Source organism: Battus philenor, unplaced genomic scaffold, assembly GCF_028537555.1.
Source record: "Battus philenor isolate CCGP_79_NKW_IND1 unplaced genomic scaffold, ilBatPhil1.0.hap1 SCAF_27, whole genome shotgun sequence".
In the NCBI taxonomy this organism is placed as follows: domain Eukaryota; kingdom Metazoa; phylum Arthropoda; class Insecta; order Lepidoptera; family Papilionidae; genus Battus; species Battus philenor.
The window spans coordinates 5,469,573-5,493,765 of NW_027181690.1; the positions used below are offsets into that span (position 1 = coordinate 5,469,573).

Consider the following 24,193-nt stretch of genomic DNA (forward strand, 5'->3'; position numbering starts at 1 on the left):
TATTATCAGCGTTAGTTTATTTTATGAATTAAGTCGATAATTTATTTTAATAACATAAACATATCTGTGATGATCATGAACATTTGTGATGTTGTACACAAAAAGCCAAATCTGAATTAAGTGATATTCAAAAAAATGTACATAGTTAATTTGTTACTGCTATTAATTAATCAAGCTTTTTATAAAGAAAATTAAAAAAATGTTATTTTTTATGGTTGACATTAACTGGCTTTATGGCTTCTATAAGACTATCGACTCAGGCTGATTTATTTCATCAGATCCTACTGATTCTGATCCTAATTCCTCGAGCATGTACGTTTCTACGTATTGGGTTTAGCAGGCAATTTATGATTAGGAATACAACAACATATTGAGTAATATTTAGAAGTGATAGCATTTTTTTGAGAATCAAAATAGCTCTATACGTTTGACCGTTATTGAATAAAATGAAATGACATTAAATTCTTGCGTCATTCACTAACGCGCACACTGCCTAGTGAAAAATTTTACCAAAATGACGAACTGTAAATCCTAAAACACACATTCAGTTTTACTTTTTATTTAATTACTACAGAATATTTAACATGAAATAAAATTTTAAGCGTTCTAGTAACTGAACCCTAATAATAAATTATTTTTTACTCGTGGCTACCCAACCGACACGCATAATGCTTGAGAGAACAAACAAAACTATTAATTATGTAAATAATGAATTTAAAACAGCTATCAATTATCACATCGTGACTCAAAAGTCAGTTGGCGAAGTCCTTTTCAAAGGAATTAAATGAAAGAAAGTACACATCATATTAATGAAGGCACGTAACGAATACTTAGGACGTTCGACGCAGAAACTTGGCTCCAGGCTTGAAATTCCACGATTGATTTTTATTAAATAACCCAGGAATGTTTCAAAAGCTTAAAAACCTTTAAACACCAATTTTCTTTTGAGCCAGCAGTTGAGAATTAGAGATTTCACAAACAGTACAACTCGCTTATAACATTATTCAATTGGAATAATCTTGATGAAACACCTTAGAGTCCTTTTGAAATGAAAATGAAATGAAATGAAAAAAAAAAATGAAACACCAATCCCGTAGAGATGAGATGAGAAAAAAATTCATCCTAATATAAATATTTTGTTACAAATAGATATAATTAATAATGATTTTTTTATTTTTTTTTTAATTGTGATTAATTCTTCGGCAACAGAATAATAATAGAAATAACCTAACCTATTTATTGTTAAATATAATTATATAGCTTATTAAATTTACAATAGATTTGACAGAAAAAACAGAGAAAAATGATCGTTAAGCTTTTGCTATGTTTAGCACTTCAAGTGTTATAAATTATTTATTTAATTGCATTATATATATATAAAAAGTTTGATTATAGGTGTAGAACCTGTAAAGTTAAACTTTTATATTCACCATAAGTAGGTCATTTGTTATTAACAAATGTTTGGTACAAACTAATGAAAAATTTATGCTTTTAGAAATAATAACGTAATGCGTTGAAAGCGTTTTAAAAATTTCAAATACTACATAATTAGTAATTATTGCTTATTATCCGTCTGTCATATTTGAATATAAAAAAAAATATTTCCCAATGATCTAAGTGATTAGAAATAAGTTTAAAAGCTCTAGGCTTTTGGCTAACAAAGCTAGCAATGTTAAGCAATGTTTTCAGCACTGTAAACAACTGTTATTAATCACTTTTCTATAATACAGGCATACTCAATGTCGAAAGCCTTCTTTGCTCGTTAACTTTTCGGAGGATGTAGAAATAAATTAATGAAAATGGTGTAATTAATTAAATCATAAAATAATAAATAAATAATATATTCTTAATCATAAAATTAAAAAAATACGATATAAAGTTATAAAATAATTAAAAATACTAATACTGATACAAGCAAACATATGATAACATCAAATTATTAAGATGTTTTCGATATCTAGTCAAAGAACATTGGAACTTTTCTTTATTGAATTCGTAATGATTTTTGGCAACCCTGATGTTAGGAGAAACACGTTCCAGAAATGAATAAAACTGTTTCATAAAAATACTATAAAACAATTTTTAATTAAATGAAATAAAAATGTATATGTGTTAGTAAAATAATTCAATACATTTAATGAATATGCATATGCTACAATAAAACACTCTAAATGTCTCCATTCTTTACATTTTAAACACCTGCAGATGATAATATATAATACATGGTAATTATATACTGGGCACAAAAGTAAGACGTTTCGCTTGTCTATAAATCCGGTTTATGCTATTTCATTGCAAATCAATTTAAACATATCCAAAGAATTATTAAAAATAAAAACGGATAATAACTTTAATAGTAGAATTTTCGTTTCTTTCTTTAAACCGGCATACAAATAGATGTTAGGCGATTAAGTTGGGGATTAATTTTGGCTAAGTTAATCTTTTTATTGCTATTTATTTTCCGATAAAACTAGTCTCACTAATTCAAATAATTTTTAGAAAATTAATTCTTTCGGTCATATCTATTTACTTACTTACAGAATTATTTTTTATTTCCGTTTATTTCTATTAATTTATGAAGGTCCACCCGTTAGAATTATTAATGAATCCTACTGTTAAATATAAATCATGGATAAATATCATTGTACTACTTATTGAAAGATGTCAAGAATTACGGTTTGTCAAAAATGTAAAGAAGATAAATTAAACATAAGTAAAAATTCACAATGAAAAGCTCGTCATTATTTCAGTTAGAGAATGTTCCCAGCTGGACTTCGACTACCCCTATAAATTTCCAATAAAACGGTTTGAAGGCCTACGTCCAACGCATTCCAACGCCCTTGTTAAGGTCGTCTGACCTTTTTGTAGAAGGACGTACTAAACTGCGCTTGCCGTACTCTCCATTCCAGAGTCTTAAAGCCCCGGCGACCATCTACGCCCTATGTAGCATGCCCAGTGCCAATTACATTTGAAAATACTTTAGACAATCGTTCCTCTACGAATCTCGTTCCTAATTGACAGGCACATTTGCTGTAGACTTATTTCTTAAGGCATTGAGGGATATTGGACGAAATACTTAATGATCATTGACCTCTTTCTCAAAATTGGATTTAACTAGTTTGACTGTTTGCCACAGATACACGTACGAGTCATCTTATTTATTTTAAGCCGAACCCAACCGTTGCAAAAGTCGATTGTTGACGAAGTTTTCGAGCATCGTGCTGAGTTCTTCCATCGATTTTGCCATGAAAAACTATTTACATGACTAAAAACAAAACAACGCTGACAATGTTCTGTGAACGTTCACTGTGGATATTATCAATCGATGTTTTACAAACTACAAAACATTTCTCCAATGTAGAAGCTACATATTTTTCAAAGAAGGTGTGATGTAGTCCGAAAATGCGGTTTAATCTTAAAATTTGTCTTAAAAAACCATAAAGGTGACAATATCCATTTAAATTTATACGTTATATATTATGGCTCTTCTTTTTCTTTTATTATTAAAAAAATCGTAAACCAGATTTTAATTTTCTCATCAGCTGCAATAATAATACCATATAAAAATAAAGAGCATCAATTTAAATAATGGCTTACATATAAACTAGTAGAAACATATATTTCTATTATCAGTAAAGATAATTCAAACCATCCCAATTTTTTAAGTAGCAATAAAAAATATCAGGTCCAAATGTACTATTTCTTCTTATTTAAATTCGGAAAAGATTTGATAAGCGGACATTGTCCATTCAATATTAAAGACAACCGGTTGTCGATCCACTACTATATCAGATGATCAGAACCATTTTCTACTCTCCGAATGTTCTAGAAACCTATTATTTGAAGTCTATATACTGTGTATAAGTAACATATGTTATAAACTATGTGGGTATTCTGTAATATACATACTATATAACTCCCTTATTTCTGTTTTAAACTACGAAATTAAATATTTGTTGTTTCCTTTTACAAATGTTTCTTTCGTCAAAACCTGATAAGTTATGTTTGATTATAATCCCGGGAGGAATTGAATGAGCACGTTTTGATCGGCTTTCGTGAAAAGGAAAATTTTGTTTTATTATTATTTATAAGCTCTAGACTTAGGAGATTATTTTTCCCTTGCGAAATTCAATATTGGAATAGCCTCCAGCATCTTAAACTTCGTTACAATAAATCACAAAATATTTTTCAGTTTTATATACTTTGTTATAATAATAGGTCAGGAAAATCGGTTATTTTATACCTATAGCACTACAGTGTTCTTTTAACTTTTTAAATTAAGATTTCGTCACAACATCGCACTTGCGTTTCTTACTATGAGCCAAAAATGCTTCGTCTCATTGAGCGATGCACGATGTTAGCAGTATAAGTATTTCAAATGTATGTAATCTTTATAAATGGAAATAAAACTAGTGATACGTCGCTAAGCGCAAAGCTCAAAAACGTTTATACTAATGCGAACGTTTTTTTTTTAATCTTTTAATTTAAGTATGGCCAGTAGAGCTCTTCCAGCAAAAAAAATTAAAAAGTTGCGGGGAAAACAGAAAAAAAAGGCACTTTTATTTTACCGTGTACACCAAAAATGCATGTTAAATTTAATCAAACAAAAATATCGAGTAAGCGTTACAATGAAAATATAATCATACTAGCTGTCCCCCGCTCGCTTCCTTTAGTGAGTGATCATTTTTAACATGACAAAAAAATACTTTGGCCAACTTTTATACCTCTAAGAACTATACTTTGAAAACATGCATTATTTAATGAACGCCACATGAACTCTCTTTCTTATGAGATTCCGTAAAATCCGAAAGCTCGCCTCCACGAAAGGAATTGCTCTTACAAATTTCGAGTCTCCAATGCCTTTGGTTCCAGAAATATCTTCGTCAGTCAGATCATAAGGGTAATTTTCTTACATATTGATTATTACTTGTAAACGTAATAGAAAACAGTAATGGAATTTTTGATCTTATCATTAAAACGTGTCGATCATTGGGAAATGCCTTACAGTGGGCATCTATTGACTGATATGATGATGATTAAATCACAAGAGAACAATAATTTTTGGCAATACCGAGTCTTTTAGAGGAAGTAATGCAAATATAAAATTTTCCTCTTGAGAAACACAGAATTAATGAATTTGTTATTATTTTATTTATTTCAGTAAAAACTATCACCTTCTTGTTCAAAACTTTTTATCGGCTTTCATTGTTCTAGAAGAAATACAATCTGTCATATTGATAATGTGTAATGTCGATAGAATGATTTGGTGAAATTCTAAATTATATTATGGCCGGCTGGCTCATTGTGTACACTTCCCAGTTGGTTTTAGTACTCCTTGTGAAGGGTCTGGACGTACAAGGGCAGCCACAGAGAGGTCACAGGATCTGCAGCTCGTATGGCTACCAGCTGGTCGAAGGGATCTTCGGGAAAGAAACCTATTGGCTTTGTTTGAAGCTAAAGTCTATAGGTCCAGAATCTTATCTTACTTTTAGCAAAGAGATCATGTATTTTATTGATGTATTTGTTTTAACCTAATAGTCTGCTATTCTACTCGTAAGTAAATGATGTTGTAGGGTAATAGTACGCACCAGCTCTTGACCTGCGCTCATCTATCTACGTTTTATTTAATTTATGATCCGTAGACGAACTAAACTAACCGCCATAGCCCAAGGGATTGGCAAGTTAAAATTGCAACAGGCATTTCACATAGTGCGCAGAACAGATGGCCGCTAGGACCTGAAGGTCCTGGAGTGGAGACCACAAGGTAGACATACGACCTCATCGGAGATCATCGGAACTCACTGTAACACAGGAACACAGGATCAGGAACACGCTGGATGCACACCGCTTCCAACCGGTTTAATTGCAATTATATGGTGTAAACAAAGTCCGGCAGTGGGCAGCCAACTTTATAATAATCTTATGTAGTGTATTAAAGCCTATCAAATAAAGCGGCAAAAGAAAACTATGTGACAATGCTACAAATTAAAATAATTAAAAAACAAAAATATCCGAAGCAAAATACATGGCACTGTAAAACATATTCTTTAGCGCAAAAATAATGATAGCGAAAGTCTTATTCCAGGTTCATCGCCTCTCACAACTCAACAGACCGCGCTGCTGGTAGATCCTGAGCCAGAAGATGTCAATCAAGGAGGTTACACGCTGGCTGACATTACCATGGCGTACGGATTTCCTGTAGAAGACCCTGGCGCGGGTTCCGCTGAAGGCTACATAGGAGAGGATCATCAGTTTTACGGTGTCTTACACTTAGGTATGATTCGAACTTTACTATACTAAGTTTAATTAAAATATTTAATTGCATTAGTTTCTTCTGTTTTACTCAGTTATTATACTTTAAGTATAAGCTAAAATAGTTATGGCGAGGGATGTACGGCTACAAAAGGCAAACATTTTAATTTTTTTTCACTTTCTTAAATGAAACTAATGTAAGCTTTTATTATGTATTGACGCTGTCATGTCTAGTTGAAATAAATAAATAAATTGTATAAGTCCGCAAAAATTCTCTGGCATTTTCCTTCGGTGTAAATGAGTAGTCACAGTTATAAATCATACTCACAGCCGACAGACATCACATCGTTTCAACCGGAAGACTTCCGTCCTCTACTGGATACAGGCCTTACTCATTGATTTCAATTAGGACCAGATGAAAGCAGCCTGCATCCAGTATCTTCAGGCAACTTTAACAAGATCGTTTGTTTATAATACAATATACGAAATTATAAATAAGTTCCATGTTTTATAAATTCGCTACAGTAATAGTTTGCATGTCTGTAGTATGCTATCGATAGAGTGTTAAGAACTAAACTGATAATAAATAAGCTGGCGTTAAGAAATTCGAACGATATTTCCCGCTAATAACACAATTATATGATGTGCTTGAACGTACAGCTTATGAAAAAATTTGGTGATCTTCGGTAACTTTATCGCTTACAGCTTCAACGAAGTTAGGATTCTAATGTTGTAATGAAATTAAACTTTAGCACATGCACAAGTTTCCTAAGCAAAACTCCTTGCTTTAAAAATTAGCAACGCAATTTCAAAATAACAGATTTCTATTTTCACTCGTTGACAGCGCTTACGCTTTTTGACTATTCGTTGTTTTCAATGAAAGAGTTTCAAAAAATTTGTTAATTAGTGTATTTCGTAATAGTGTATTCTAGTTATTTTCCCAGTATTATGTCTTATGGATTGATGCTTTGGGGGTAAAGGTGCGAATATTGAACATATATTTGTTTTGCAAAAGAGCTATCTGAGCTTTTTACGACTTAGCGCCGCGAATCTCGTTGAGAAAATCAATATCCTTACTGTGCCCTCACAATATATTTATCATATTATTTTTGTAAGTTTATAACAATTATAATAAATTTAAAAAATAGGGGGTGTCTCTTGTTTATATACCAGACAACGTGAAAATAAGGCTATTCCAAAATTTTGCTTGATAAAAATCTCACTAAATCTCTTATAAACAGAATCTCATTTTCAATAAAATTTCAAAAAACATTATTAGACTACTATATATAAAATTAAAAACGTTTATTAGAAATCATATGACGGAAAAGGCATATTATTCAATGAGCAAATGTTTAAATGACTAGATCCTGTGATCTTTGGCAGTGGATGATGTCGCCTGATAATTTTGTTTTTATTTGGGCTATATCTGACAAAGTGTATATAAATTTATCGGTACTGTTAAACTTTTAAAAGCTGTGTTGTTGTAAAGTTTCTTAATGCTCCTTCTCAACAACCATAACTCTTTGCGAAGCAGTCTAGATTCACATATATATTTTTAAAAAAGTTGACGATCAAAAACAGGTCCTGTAAAAAATTGAATAAATGAATTTTATCTTTATCTAGTCAAACAATATCTCGTATGTAGGCAACCGGACACTCCACGCCGATCCCTACGGTAAGGACGATCTGAACAAGTCCTTCGGCGCCTTCGAAAACGATCACATGTCGGCGCCACTGCGCCCACGCCGCGATCATAACCAGGTGATCAGGTGAAGATGTTCATTTGACTCAGATCACTGGCATAAATTTTCATTCATGCACACATAGATAACTATTTATTGTTAGTGTAGTTATTTTTTTAGACTAATGATAATAGGGCTTAAATAAAATGGATTTTGTTCACTTTATTTTCCCGAACGAGTCACCAGTCAAATCTGAAAATTATTGTTTTAAAAAATACTATTATGACAGCAATAATGATAATGATTAATGTCATTATCATCATCATTATTAGCCTACGGTTATTCACTGCTTAATATAGACTTGAGTTATTTTTTCATTAATAGCTACCGCTGTTTCACACGTCGGCATTGAGTTCGCAGAATTTGTGCAGCAGAGCACTGAAAGTACTATACTTCTTGATACAGCATGACGGTGAACAGTCGGAACGAAATGGCCAATACTCCCCTCCCCTCGTTTTGCCGTACCGAAGGCGCGGTACAGCGGTTTCAGCGGCATTATAATAAACTACATAAGTAAACAGAAGTGTCACGTGGTGATTGCCTTTAATATCCTCTACCTAACCTCCGCCTGATCTTATTTGAATTTGATAGCATCTTTGTATTATCGCAACTGAACTTCGACTTTTGTTAGTTGAGAAGTCAATAACTTTTAATATTTTTGCGAAAGATAAAGATCATACGAATAATTGTATTTGCAAATAATGAAATTTACCAATAATTTACTTTAATTCTCCGGATTCTTGCAAAAACTTGTTCACTTCATAATTCAGAGTTAAAACTTTGAAATTGGATAAAAAAGATCTATTTTTCTAATATGCTCAAAGACAAATTTGTTATTCAGCAAGCAGAAATCAAACCAGTGTTTCCGTACCACATCGAAGAACACAGTCGGATCGTTGGTATTGCCACGGCGAGGATATGCGACCTATTACTCCTGGCCGATAAGGAGTTCTTCGAGAAGGATGCCAACTCAAGCCTTAACCATGTGGTCCGAAGGATGATGCACGCCGTCGCGCAAGCTGATATCATATTCAGGAATGCAGACTTTGATGAAGATGGTGTTCCAGATAACATAGGTGAGATATTTCTATTACATTATATATCATTTTATGTCTCATTAATTTCCTCTATACTCTAAGCACTGACAAAAGATTTTGGAGAATAGAGAACTTTAATTTTCTTTATCCTAATTGAAATGAAACTATTGTGTGAAATAAAAAACTGCATCGCTGTTCATTCCATGCGAAATGTTTGTACTAACAAAAATAAATGGCGATATACACTGGAATTATATTACAAAGGGTTCCTACATTCGCGCGACTTATAAATAATATAGAGACTAGAGATAGCGGTTATAGAGACGTTTGTCAACACGGAATCCTGTTGCGGGCTGCGTTATTCGAAGTGCGTCATCAGTTGCGGCTGCGTTGTTAAACAAATCTCAGGTTAATAAGACGACTGTTTTCTCTTCGCTTAAAATTTAGCGGCGGCTGGCACAAACGGGTTAACGATTGTGTGATTATATGTAGCTTAAAAAATAAAGCCAACGGAATTTATCCGGAAAAAATTTCAAAAATGAAAAATAGTTTGACCGTACGTAATGCAGTTCGGTGTATTGAAAATATATTAATGTTTAATTAAATGAAAAAAAAATCTTTACAATTTGACTATTTTTAGTGAAAACGTTGCTTTTAACGTCTGCTCACTTGGAGCAGACGTTAAAAGCAACGATTTAAGAAAATTGATAAACATTTAGACTTTTGTTAATTAATCGAGATTTAAATATTATTTGTCGAAAAAAGGAAATAGTATGCCAGAACCAGCGAATTTTAAGTAAATTAGCGAGTTTGTTTTTGTTGTGGACATAACTTACCTCAATAAATTATATAAAGCTTTACAAGTCAAAGGAGACTTAGTCAACAAGCTATTTTCAGATATCAAAAATCTCTCCAGCATCAACAAAATTCTTTATTTATCAGCTTGTAAAAAATATGTCATTTTCCTACGTTGCAATCGTTTTTAACCACAATAAACAAACGATGTCCTTTGAATATTTTTATTGAGACACTAGCAGTACTAGATGAAAATTTTTGTCATCGGTTTCAAGATTTTTATGCAAAAGAAATGGGCATAATTATGTTTAAAAGTCTTAAAATGTCTTCTGTAAAACTACCATATAATTCACGTCTAACATGAATTGATTTGCAATCTAGCAATCTATCTATAAAAACTATTTTGATAAATATAATTTAAATGAATATTATGCAAATTTACCTGATAAAATTTAATTATTTAAGAAATTTTGCAAAGTCAATAATTCGTTTTTTTTTCAAGCATCAATTTATGCGAAAGAAATATTGCAAAAAATTAAGGCGCCAGGAGTTTATTTTTATATTTTTATTTGTGATAAGTCTGCCAATAGTTCTAAATAAGCATTAAATTTTGGCGAATAATAATGTATCTCTAGGCGATAAATAATATATGTATAGCAGTAAAGAGTTTCAGTTGACGTTAATTTCCAGGGTTTTCGGTGAAATACATTCTGGTGTTGACTTCAAACGAAACCAACGCCCGCGTGTTTGGCGACTTGCTCAAGGACCGAGCGATCGACGGGAGGAACTACCTGATGCGGTTTGCGAGACTCCGCAGACTGTCCGAAGTGTGTCTGGGCGTGGCTTTCTCTGGACACGTGTTTCATAACAGAACCCTGGGATTAAGGTGATGCCTAAATTTGTATTAGATTGGCATGCGATGGTTTTACAAATTATTATTTATCTATATTATTATTATAAGTTCTCAAATCTCTTCATTATTAAACTTGCCTCTTAAATATTTTAATTATTTTAGAAGACACTTTTTACAACCAGTTCCAAACTTATCCCCAACATCGTTGCATGGCAGAGGCGATTCTCATCCGAGATGTATGGGACTGCTATCCTACCTATATTTTTATATACCTATAACACATTTGTAAACATTCCGATCGCGGTACTTTATCTTATGATTTATGATTGCCTGATGTCTTTTTGGTCCTGCTTAAATGAAATATTTTAGAAAGATACCATTGAAAAACTATTAAAACACATGATAATTTGACGCAGTTTTACGTCATTGGGCGGTGGAATGGGCGGCGCCGCAGGCGGGCTGTGCGACCGGCGTGCTTATGGGCGCTCCTTCAACACGCTAGCCCTCGCACACGCCACCTCCGACGACAAAGAGCGCGTGCCTGAGCGCATAGCGGCTCTCACGCTAGCGCACGAGATGGGTAAACCAACTAAAAACAATATTATGCCAAAAAGCGAAAACGTGTTGCCTACAAGTGAGATTGCTTCGTATAACAAGTCACTACAGCTACGATATTTTAGGTTAAATCATTTCAAATTCCCGTTCGTTTGCCCGTTCAAATTCAAAAGACGATTTGAATTCGAACACCATCAATGATGTAATCGTTGCCATTGTTTTCGGGTCGAAATTGCAAATAGACTTTGTATATATGAAAATGCAGTGTATACTTGATTATCTTCCTCGCCATAAAGAAGAAACAGATGCGTGCTCGGGCGGTAACGCTCCTCCTAACGCGTAAGGTTTTGTTTTTTTTTTTGAGTAAGGATTTTCAACAAGAACTTTATTATTCAATAGATCGACGGTCGATTCAATAGACCACAAATATTAAATTTCTAGGTAAATTCTCTTTGTCTTACTTAAACCGTAATCTTACGTAAAAGCCTAGTCAATAACCAATAAGTGGTACCAAAGATGACACACAGCACAGAAACTTAGCGCCACGCTTCGGACCTTCTTAGTTTACTTACAGTCGCTTAAAGGGCCATGAGCATGGCTATGCTTATATCTCTCTACAAGATCGAATCTGAAATGAGGAGGTCCGTAGACGAACGAAAATAATCGACATAACCAGTCCGCTGGGCTATGCAGCTATGCAATTAATATTACGTAAGTAATTCTATTGACAAAACTACAGGGCTATTTATACACTCGCAGGAATAATATCATAAAGGGTTCCAACAATAGCGGCATATAAAATGGCACGCCGTATTTTATGACATTTTTGAATGCAAGTCGTATATTAAACAAGACGGCTGTTTAAACGGCTGTTTGTTGCTCAAAGCGTGCCGTTGGTTTGGGCCAGCATGTTAACAGATGTAATTTCTATTGAGGCAGCTATATAATACTAAAGTATTGCATATTCCAGGTCATAGTTTCGGTGCTCATCACGACGACAACTTCCCGAACCCGGAATGTCGTGGCTACTTGATGGGATCTCAGTCCTCCACCACTGAAAACGGCCACCACTTTGAATTCTCTCTGTGCAGTAAACGACTAATAGCGGCGACCCTCAGCAGTATGAGTTACTGTCTCATTGAACAAGACAGGCCTTATTGTGGGAACGGTAAGTATTACCAAATAATACATGTTAAATTAAAACGTTTTCTTATGGTGAGTTAGTACTTATAAATAAACAATAAACCATATTGGTATTCACACAAACACACTTAGTTTAATTAGAATTCGTAACAATTCGGTTGGTGCGCCAAAACTCATAGCGCCATCTACCGAAGTCAGAATACATTAATGAGTATGAGTAAAGATTATCGGTATATTTTGTTACTGGCTATAGCTGGTGTATGCAGGGTTTTTCGGTGTTTTTTTTAAAAAAACGTCATTTTGAAGAGAAATTATATTTTGGTTCAAAATTTTGACCATAGACGTTTACACATTTGGCGCATCGTTTAGGTAATCATGTCGGTTAGGTCATCATCGATTTTTGTTTCGAACTTTTTTATAGCCACCAAAACCATATCTCTCATGTTCTAATCGATGGAGCCTTTTCGCCATAAGTTTCTACCAGCAGACGATGATTTTTAACAGCCTGTTTCGTTTGATAAAATATAAAATAGTAATTCATGCGGCAAATTTTCATTTTCAAGCACAAAATTTAAGACGATCACTCAATGACACTAGTTTTTGGCGGACTCAACTTGTGTATTTATCGTTTAAAGTTAAACGAACAAAATGGCATCTGTATCAAAATTATTAAGCTGCGTACTTTCCACTGGCGCTATCTTTTAGTTAAATGTAAAAATAATTATGCACACCTGATAGTCTTATGGTATCATATTATTAATATGTTGATGGCCATATTAAACGTGTGTACTGCATATAGGTATCGTGGAGGAAGGAGAGGCTTGCGATTGCGGTCTACCATCGCACTGCAACCAGAGAGACCCATGCTGTACTCCTAGAGCAGGCGGTGCCTTGGTTTATGAAGAAGGGTATATTTTAAATCATTTCATTTGAGCTTAACCTCATTCTTTACCCTTAATAAGAACAATGGGATCATTATGTTTGTACTTTGTATTAGCATAATGTTAGCCGTATCACATTCACAGCTGGACATGGACCTTTTCTATAAATTTTCAATAGAATTAGTTGGACGCAGCCTGCGTCTAGTATCGTCCGAAGACCATAACAATGTCGTTTATTCACCTTGTGGGTGGACGTCTTTCGCTGCGCTTGCCGGTCTTTGCTCTTCACTCCAAAACCTTTAGGTTCTAACAGCCATCTTTTTTACGCACAAAATGGCTAACCCCCTGTCACTGCAACTTGTTACTTTTTTATATTAGACTATAACTTGTTGAACATTTTACGCAAATTACCGGGGATTATTACTTGACAAGGCCTAATTTAAAACACTTATGTATTCAAGTCTGCTTTTAATGCCGTTAAATCATGGTTGCACAGACTTATTAAGACTAGGGGCCACTCGGGCAAATCATGAACTGATGGCGGGCCGCCCGCCAGAAGTATAGCTAATTAATTTTTTTTGGTTTTATTCTGGAATAGAATTCAATATTTTTCGAATGAACGAGAGTATTATTTTTGCTATCGGCGGGCCACCAGTATTCGACCGGCGTGCCGCAGTCTGTGCATCCATGCGTTAAATGAAATCATCACTACCATCATGTATTTTAATGTTAACTTAAAATGAATATGTCAACACAGTGCGTTGCATAAGGAAGGATGCTCCGTAGCACCATCGGCGACCTGCCATCCCTCACAAGGGCTGTGCTGCAACGCAGATTGCCAGTATGCAGACCTAAGGCAAAGCGGCATTGTAAGTTATATTTATTAAACAAGATAATTAATAATTGCACACAATTTTTGAAGACAAAATACAAACGAACGAAGTGAACAAAAAGTTAACATTTAAATCTAAAGCTTACATTTTATCACTTACACAAGTAACTGTCTAAAGTACTTGATAATTCTCTAATGCTAAAATAATTTAGCTAGTCTATTAAATTCTAAAGATATGAAAAAATCCATAAAATAGTTAAGAATAAAGAACATCAATACATTTACTACAACACTATCAATACAACACTACATGGGAAATGCTTTTAGTTTTAACCTTTTGAAATTACTACCGATAATTCTCTTACGATTCTTCTACTATACACACTTTAGCAATTTGAGCAGTTAGTATGAATTCTATCTTTTATTAATTACTAAGCTATATTGATTGGTGCTCGATGCTGTTAGCCGTTCTGTCTTACAGCTTCTTTTGACTCAGAATTCGCAGATCCGAAATCTGCGAGCTAATAATAAAGTAAAAAAAATCTACGTCAGATGCATCGCCTGACGTATTGCATTGACTGATTGTTAGCTTCGTTACTAGCTGTCCGTATGGCCCCGGAACACATCGTGCGGGTGGAATTCCATAAAATTCTTATCTGACGTCTACTCGGCGAACAGAAATATCTACCAAATTTTAGGTCCCTTACGTATGTATGATTACTTTCATTCTTGGATACATACTCACTTTGTTTTATATCATTGTTTTTCATTAGTTCAACTATCGTCAAAGTTATTACTTTTCACGTTAGGCATACGTCACCCAAAGTTAGTAAAATTATTCGCAAAGTAGAGAAAACTCTTATCCGTAATTTTTATACACTTATAAGAAGGGTTTTGCTAACTTATAAAAAAACTTGTAAAAGGCAAACTAAAAACTTCTTTTTTGTCGTGCCAACATAGATCCTCATTAATCTTCCGTAGACCCCTTTACTTGGGTAACTAAATCTCTAAAATATTTGTAAACTATTCCTAGTCAGTCTTAAACTCACAAAAATTGTTTAAAACTTAATTTAAATATGCAGACAAACATTAACTGTAAATTTGATTTAGTCTTGAAAATGTAGTTGAATCATTGAAATAGCAATTTCTACTTTACTTTTTAATTTTTATTGTATTTTGTATTTCAATATAATATGCTAAATTTTATAGGTTGTCCATGATAAATTAAATAAAATGTTCGGATAGTCTTGATAGTTACATACCATGTTGTGTATTCGTGCGCAGGAGTGTGCTGCGCAGTATGATGAGTGTTGGTGCGCGAACTCGTCATTGTGCTCGTGCGGTCTCGGCGGGCGCTGCCTGCCCGACGGCACGTGTCACGCGGCAGAGTGCGCTACGCTCGGACTCGCAGAGTGCCAGTGCACCAAACGGGGCACGGTATTTATAAGCCATATTCACGTACAATTTAGAGCTAAATATTAATCGGAAGGGTGATCAAAAACTACACTCAAATAAATTTGAATTTAATCTAGTTAATCCAACTCTTAAGAATTCCAACAGTGTCGATAGCAATCTTGGGGAGGCACCCCCGGTTATACGAAATGGGTGGCTTACGAGCTTTTATAGTACGCATACTTGAGGTGACGAAAGACGAGAGCGAATTAGGCCGCCGAGCCTAGAGCAGGTTCTAGAGTTTTGAGCGCTTGGTACAAAACAAAAAAAAACAGTAAAAAATGAAAAACATCAAAACTGTGCAACTGAACTTAATACTTTTTATTTAATAAATTTTACGGTAGCCATTTAAATACAAGTGATGTTACATAACCGGTAGACGCGGCATGAATAGACCCCTCACTAGATGGAACGATAAATAATAACAGGTTGTCAAATATTCCGCTTTTTTGCTCTTTATTCAATGCTTTATAAAAAGTGTTACAGTGATCGGATTTAGTTCAAATATGCGCCGTTTTGTTCGATAATCTGTTTCCATCTAGACGGCAACTTCATAATACCTCCCTCGTAGAAGCCCCCCTCCTTAGTTGCGAAGAACTCGGACAGCCACTTTTCACAAACCTCTTTTGAGTTCAACTTTACACCACCAAGGGCGTTCGCCATGGACAGGAACAGGTGGTAATCACTTGGCGCTATGTCCGGGCTATATGGTGGATGTGATAAAACCTCCCATCCGAGCTCCCGTAGCTTCTGACGAGTCATCAACGAAGTGTGTGGTCTGGCGTTGTCCTGGTGGAACACTACACCCTTCCTGTTGGCCAATTCTAGACGCTTCTGGTCGATCGCCTGCTTCAAGCGGTCCAGTTGTTCGCAGTAGATGGTAGAATTAAGCGTCTGGCCATATGGGAGCAGCTCATAGTGGATGATTCCCTTCCAATCCCACCAAATACACAGCAAAACCTTCCTGGCCGTCAATCCCGGCTTGGCCACTGTTTGGGACGATTCACCGGCCTTCGACCACGACCGTTTTCGCTTGATATTGTCGTATGTGATCTATTTTTCGTCGCCAGTCACCATCCGCTTCGAGAATGGGTCGAGTTCGTTCCGTTTCAGCAGCATATCGCAGGCGTTGATTCGGTCCAGAAGGTTTTTTTGCGTCAAATCATGCGGCACCCAAACATCAAGCTTTTTTTGTATCCAGCCTTCTGCAGATGGTTTAAAATGGTTTGGTGACTAACTCCCATCTCCTGGGCGATGTCACGAGATGCCACATGCCGGTCTAACTCGATGTAGTCCATGATTTGATCGGTATTTGTCGTCACAGGTCTTCCGCCGGCTGGCTTATCCATGGTGTCGTTTTCGCCGGCTCTGAATCGTCGAAACCATTCCTCCGCGGTTCGAAGTGATAGAGTACCATCCCCCAAAACACCATTAATCTCACGGAACGTTTCTCTAGCGGATTTGCCTTTAACGAATGAAAACTTTAAAATAGCGCGAATTTCGGCGTTAGTGAACTCTATGTTTACACGTCTATAACTGTTGAACGCAATATCCAAACTAATCATGCATAGCGTCGTTTTGTAGGTTTTGTCAAGACCTATCAAATTATGTATAGTATTGCCAGATACGAGCTCTGTAGCGCTTTGTACATAGCCGCGAAATTCAAAAGACAAAAAGGCGGAAGGGAGATATTTGACAACCTATTAATAACATAGTCAATATCTTAGGAAGTCGCTATCCAGCGACTTATATCCTTATATATCCCACATCCGTGGGAGACGCAATCTCGGTCATGGTGTTTATCTCTAGGTGAGTCTATGGCTTTGGGCGTCGATCGGCTGACATTACGATGATTATAATGTAATATATAAAGTAGCATAACTACCATTTGATGACATACTATTCCTGTTGATGTTTGTCAAAATGTAAAAAAAAATTGTTTTTAAATCAACGCCACTAAAAATTTGAAGTTCCGGACAATTCCTCAGCTTGTCCGCCCCTTTATCGGGCGCTGGCTGGGCCAAAAATCCGCGTAAATATTCGAACGTCTGTCATTGAGGTAACAGGGCGGTGCGATTGGCGAGCGCAACATGTGCGGCATATGTTGCCGGCTGAAACGCGGCGAGGGCGGACTCAAGTGCGTGGGAGCAGAGTTCGCTGCACGAGACGCTCTCTTCGCCGGCACCCTACCCAATGACTGGCCCGACCCCGGGTACGCCGGACGTGAGTTTCTTTTTCATTTATCATATATGGGGTTATTTATTAAAGATGTAAAAACTTTAAAAGGATGAAAGTATTCATTTAAACCTTGGAATTAAATTGCTCGAACTACTGTATTAAAAGACATTTGTACGTAATTACAAAAAAAAACGCATTTGTTGTGGGCACTGCCCAGGGCCCGTATGAAACGCTAAATGCTCACATATTTTTAGTAATAAAATACCATTATTGCTCAACTTGAGTCTAGTTTCTACCGAATTGGATTCTTCTGACATTATTCTCATAACTAAATATATATAGGGTGATTGATTATAGATGTAAAAGCTGTTAAGGGTTATATGAAAAGCTCGTTTATCGATGCAATGGTAAACAAATGCAAATAGTTACCAATAAACACATAAATATTGAAAAATTCAAAAATAAATGTAGCAATAGACTTAAAATAAATGATTAAATATTCTCCAACAAATGGCACATTCCAAATAAAGTCCATATTTCCATGTATCATCATAATTTCAGGCTCAGGACTTTTACAGGTGAATATCGGCCTCACCCATAGATTTCTAGTTTCCGGTTCCAAACGACATGCATATAGCGCCTTTCGACGACTCTTACAAGGTCTTCTCACCTTGTGGTACCTCCACCAGAACCTTGAGGAACCATCGGCCATCTGTTCCGTGCGCTATGTAACCTGCCAACTGCCTCAACTTTGTATAGTAACAATGAATCGTGTGTCAGCGAACGTGTCGATCGGGCTGTGCAACCGCGGCAAGTGCAGGAAGGCGGAGGTGCGCGCGTGGCCGCCGGCGGGGCCGTGCGTGTCGCGCAACGCGGTCGGCATGTGCTCCGCGCGCGGCCTCTGCGAGCACGCCGAGTACACGCCGCGCTCCAACGTCTACCCGGACATCATGGTAACTCTCACCCACTACCATCAACCATAACAATGGTCCAACAGCATAAACTGACTTAGAAGTGATCGTTATAAAAAAGATGACATTAGATAGATATGAATATTAAATTTAAATGAACGATAGACGGAAATAGACGTTAGATGGAAATGAACGTTAGATAAAAATGAACGTTAGATAAAAATGAACGATAGATATAAATAAATGTTAAATAAAAATTGTAGAATGGAAGTTGCTAGATTGTTAGAAGTGATGATTATATGTGGTTTCGAGATAGAAGCGAATATTAAAGAAATATTTGAATACTTTTATATATCTGCTAATACTTCTTAGATGATTTCTTTAAATTTTAAATAGCAATTGAGATGCTATATTATATTTAATAGATATTATTTTGTCTACAGAACATAATGGTGGAGCAAAGTGATAATTCTACAATGTCTTATCCGAATGTATCGCTTTTTATATTTTGTTTATTTGTTATGGTTACATTAAATAAAACGAAACCTTGTTCTTTATTTTTATTTAAAATAAGAAAACATAAATCCTTAACCACTGATTATAACACAATATATTACAAAGTTACTTTAGAAAGTTTTACCTAAATAGCTAAGCATAGGTATACCAGTACTGAAAAGTAATGTAGTTTCTGTCGACTTATTTTACAGAAAAACCGACTGATTTTTACCGCGCGGGCATTTAAAATTTGGATACTACATGGCAAAAGGTTGTTGATAACGAAGGTGCATATATTGCTGATTAGAAATTAAAATTTGTTAAAAATGTAGTCGTAGGAAATTTAACTTAAGAAAGCGACATTACTTTCTGGTCATTTTAATACATAGCAGTATAACGAATTTGTAGGTGACAAATTGTCTTTTTTTAACGAAAAATTTCGATTTAGAGGTAGAACTTTGGTAATATTAGTAGCAGAACCTATTTTATGAAGTGTCAAAAAGGAGAGAAACCAATTGTAAAATCATTACATTTATGATTTTCTTGGCAGTATGAATAGTAAAGAAAACATTTTCAATCAATGAACTATTTTTTATTAATGAATCTTAATTTGTCATACTATTTAGTCATTGCATAAAATTATAAATATAATAGAATTGGGCGCTATACTAACTAGTAAAATTCAATTAAATCACGCTACTCAAAGTATGGCCCAAGTAAGTTATCTTAACACAAAAGCGGGGAAATTACCGAATCAAGGTAATAATAAATGAAAATTATGACCCGAAAATAACATTAAAAGATATCTTTATGAAACCGAAAAGGGTGACAGCTTAATTTCAACATTTCATAAAGAACATTTATTTGTTCAATTAATACTTGTCACACAATGCTTCTAGCATTTTGAAATAACAATATTTAATATCGAAATCCATGTCATACCAATAATTAACAGCAATACAGCCGTGACTTTGAGTCACATGATGAAACCACAAGCTGGGAAGGTATAAACAGTCGCCTTTGTTCAGTCTTACTCTGTATTGGTGAGCTTTGCTAAATTCAGGGTATTTAGATAAATCTGGATTAAGAGGGTCTGAAATGAAAGATAAATTAATGTATTAAATTAAGGTTAAACAACAACAAATCTTAGGAATACATTATATGTTGAGACATGAAGAAATCATATAAGACCACTTGAAATCAATATATTATATATAGATAATCTATTGCAATCAGTCATCATCAGCATTTTGGCCAAAAGATGTCCATAGCTGCACATAGGTCTCCCTCATAGTTTTTCAATATGATCAGTACTTTTATCTAGTCCAAGAAATAATTCAGGTATAAATTCATAATCATCAGAAAGGAGCAAGATATCTAACAGACATATAGACATATATACATATATATACTATAATCTGTTGAAGAATTTTGGTCTGTCAAATAAGAACATCAGCTAGTAAAATTGCAAAAAGGCCTCTTCAAACAGCACCATACCCAGCTCTTCTCCCTACAATAAGGTGGACATGGTACCTGCATGGTCAATCCATACGATGTTGGCAAGTTATCTGCCTACTATGTCGAGTGAGATGACAAACTACACCTATTTGGGTCTAAGTAAGGCCCTAAAAATAATTGTCTATGTTAATAAATCTTTAAATAATTTTTGTAGCAACCTCAATCATTTCTTAGTAAAAATTACTCAAGTAAAAGTAATTGTGCATTGAAATATTTAAGCCCTGGTTGTAATTTAAAGTATTTAATAGTAAGGATTATTTCAAATTATCTTTGTTCCAGTAGGGATTTACAGGCAATTTTGAATCAATGGCTATTTAAATGTTGTGAGTTGTAAGCTACAACCTATTCTGAATGCCGATCTGTAGAGAAGAGACGGCCAGATACTAAACAGTTGCTCTTTTGAAATGAAATTTAGAAATTATACATCATAATTTTTTTCTTATAATAGCAACCATTTCAATGTACCAAAACTCGTGAATTCAATAATAAAATTTATTTGACAATACACTTTTAATTTTAGTTTTAAAACTAAGAGACAGAAAGGCTATGGTATAGGCCTTAATAGTCACAATAAAATAAACAGATATTAATGTTAGGATTACCTATGCAAATCCATGGTAAAAGATATGAAGACTCTAAATTCTCAGACTCAACTTCATCATCTAGTATCTCAACACAAGTTTTTCCAGCACAGATTGGTTCAATGTGCCATATATCTCCAGTTTTCTTAAATTCAGCTTGAGGAAACTTACTATATGGTACATATGGCAAATCCGTAGGAGGTATAAGGATAAAGTCCTTGTGGCCATCAATAACACAGTAAATATTCTCATATGGATCTTTATGCACTGAAAATTAACAAATATTACTAATTAGTTAATGAGTGTAGTTTTAGGAGGTTTAGTTAAGCTAAAAAAGGTTATGGTCCTCCACACCCATGACCCGACCAGCATCGCCGTCACCACAGCAGACAAAAAAAGATTCTGTCTTATCTCGTCGACCAGGATCCACAACCTAATCCTTTCTGCTAACTCAAATGTCACATGTGCAAACCATTGTTGGAGACCAAGTTGGGCTGGTCTGGTCTGGTCTTCGTCCGGCTAGTCTTTCTACTGCCCTCATCAAAGTATAAACAATTTGTAATTTCCGGGAATGCCATTATCATGTGGTCATAATATTTATTTCCACATAGGGCTACAAATTGTGTTTATCTAAATATAAAAAAGATGAAAAAACTATAGTAAACAAAAAAAAATATACTCACTGGAGGTTACAGCTCTTTCATCACCCATCCAAAAATTGACAGCATCTGGTTTTTTGTTAAAAGCTTCACTAGCAAATAATACTTCAGGCATGACATCCTGGAGCAGCTCTGGAAAATCTTCTGTCAGATTGGAATTTTGACGCTGGATATATGGTATAATATTTTCCCTGCAATAATAAACTGTACATACTAATAGTTAGAATTAAAAACATAATAACACTAAATTAACATAGTACTACTTGTTTTTATATTATTAAACAACAATAGGAGCTTCAAAGGTCATACATATATCATACTGATTAAATTGATAAATAATGACAATTTGTAACAGGTTGATCATAAAATAATTCATTTGGTTTCCTTAAGAAAACACTTAAGATTGTACTTGCAGATGGGACTTCTTATTTTATCTGATATTGCCAACTAGGCATGTCTTAATAATCAATATTCATTTTTCTGATTCTGTGTAAAGAATGTTATAAGCCTAACAAAACTTTTGTATTTTGTTACAATCTGTTGAATGCCTTAATATTTATTGGCACTAGTATGAAAGGGTAGAAAAGTGCTATACTGGACCACAACAACAGAGAATAACCTTTGTGAAGAGATGGATAAGGCTTAAGCCAAGAAGCATGCCAAATTGCAAAACAATTTATTTAGTACCACTCTAAAACATGTGTTGCTAAAATTGCAGTAATTTATATAAGTAGCTTTTTAACTATTTACTGTTAAGATTTATGTTTTAAAGCTCAGTTACAAGAAATAGGTTTAGCATAAATACTTTCAGGGTTACTTCAAGGCCTGTGACACCAAACACCAATTGACAATAGCATTTGAATTATCTAATTGCACTGAAGTTGATTAAATACATCCTTACAAATATTGTATTTGTAAAGATGTATTTAATAAACATGGATGCTAGCTGAAAAGTTAATAATAAAAAATTTAAACATAAATAAATCTATCAGTAACAAAAAAACTGATTTATTATACAAGAAACAAATAAAACAACACCTTTTGTTTTCCAATATGTTTAAAAATTCTCTCATAAGCATTTCCACTTCATAAGGCATCACAAAATGCTCAACTCCATTTTTATCTTCAGTGATACCATCAGCTAGACCATTTGGTGTCATTGCAACAGTCACCTGTTTGTTTGAAAAATTCTCACTGAAATTATTTTTACAATTTCAACAAATGTACCTTACATCACTAATTGTTTCATGTTTAATGTATACACAAAATTAGACATAAAATTGCTCCTACACTAAACTGATAATGACTGCTAAGTTTCAAAATTGTTCTTATAATTCTAACTAGAAATGATGTAATGACCGTAATTATTAAATTTCCCCCTAATTAATTTTTCTAGTATAAAACTATGCATATATTGTTGGGCGCTTTCATTTAAAAATGATTACTGACTCAAGATCCTCTCATTGAAAATTTGTATACTAGATGGCAAAAGGTTCTTGATAATGAAGGTGAATATATTGTTGATTAGAAATAAAAACTTGTTAAAAATGTAGTCATGTGAATTTAAGAAAGCGACATTACTTTCCGGTCCCCTTAATATATACCACTGGCTACAATTTAATATGGATATACTGTTTAATGAAAAATAACTTATCCCACCTGGTGAATGCTCCAGTTCAAAAGCAATAGCAAGTTATATTACTGAGCTAATAAAATATGCAATATAATGCCACTTTTTAAGGTAATGTGCACAAATGTATCTATTTCAAAATATTATATTGCATTACTATGTAATGTTATATATTCACTTCCATGATTACAATGTAATTAATACACAGAAATGTATACCTTGGTAAAATAGTATCAAAAAATACAATATAAGAACCTAAGAGCATAAACGATAGAAATAGTAACCAAAGCAATACTTTTATTAAATAATATATTTTTAATTGCTTACCGAAAATAATTCATATTCCATTTTAACGTGGCTGGCCAGTTAGAGCAACCACCTCTCACAATAACTGGAATATTTCTCGTAACATATTCTCTTTGAAATTGGAGCGCTTCAATATTATCAATTTCAGATATTGTATTTCCAAGATAAAGCGCTGAAATAATAAATATGGCATTAAGCAAATTTGTTTGTAAATATAAATAAATAATAGCTATAATATAATATTTTAGTACAAATACCTGTAGATTCATCTTTAAGGATTCCAAGCGCTTTGGAGATTCTATCGGACATTACAGGTTATTTTCAACTATTTGAATTTTTAATGATGTTTATATTTTGAAACTCCAGTGCA

General features: G+C 34.3%; 2 protein-coding genes across 2 annotated transcripts; one reads left to right on the forward strand and one right to left on the reverse strand.

The window, feature by feature from the left end:
* The first annotated feature begins 5,286 nt into the window (after positions 1–5,286).
* Positions 5,287–19,688, forward strand: LOC137925682 (disintegrin and metalloproteinase domain-containing protein 10-like). Its single transcript, XM_068769154.1, has 14 exons — positions 5,287–5,467; positions 6,086–6,274; positions 7,901–8,016; positions 8,839–9,073; positions 10,520–10,715; positions 11,099–11,262; positions 12,208–12,405; positions 13,180–13,288; positions 14,019–14,130; positions 15,378–15,530; positions 17,612–17,768; positions 18,504–18,676; positions 19,078–19,158; positions 19,680–19,688. Exons 1-14 carry the CDS (start codon positions 5,287–5,289, stop codon positions 19,686–19,688), a joined length of 2,073 nt encoding a protein of 690 aa, XP_068625255.1.
* Positions 19,689–19,742: 54 nt separating this feature from the next.
* Positions 19,743–24,174, reverse strand: JMJD7 (Jumonji domain containing 7). Its single transcript, XM_068768828.1, has 6 exons — positions 24,081–24,174; positions 23,845–23,995; positions 22,926–23,081; positions 21,912–22,078; positions 21,250–21,495; positions 19,743–20,222 (listed from the first exon to the last, which is right to left on the reverse strand). Exons 1-6 carry the CDS (start codon positions 24,130–24,132, stop codon positions 20,002–20,004), a joined length of 993 nt encoding a protein of 330 aa, XP_068624929.1. The 5' UTR covers positions 24,133–24,174; the 3' UTR covers positions 19,743–20,001.
* Between the last annotated feature and the right edge of the window lie 19 nt (positions 24,175–24,193).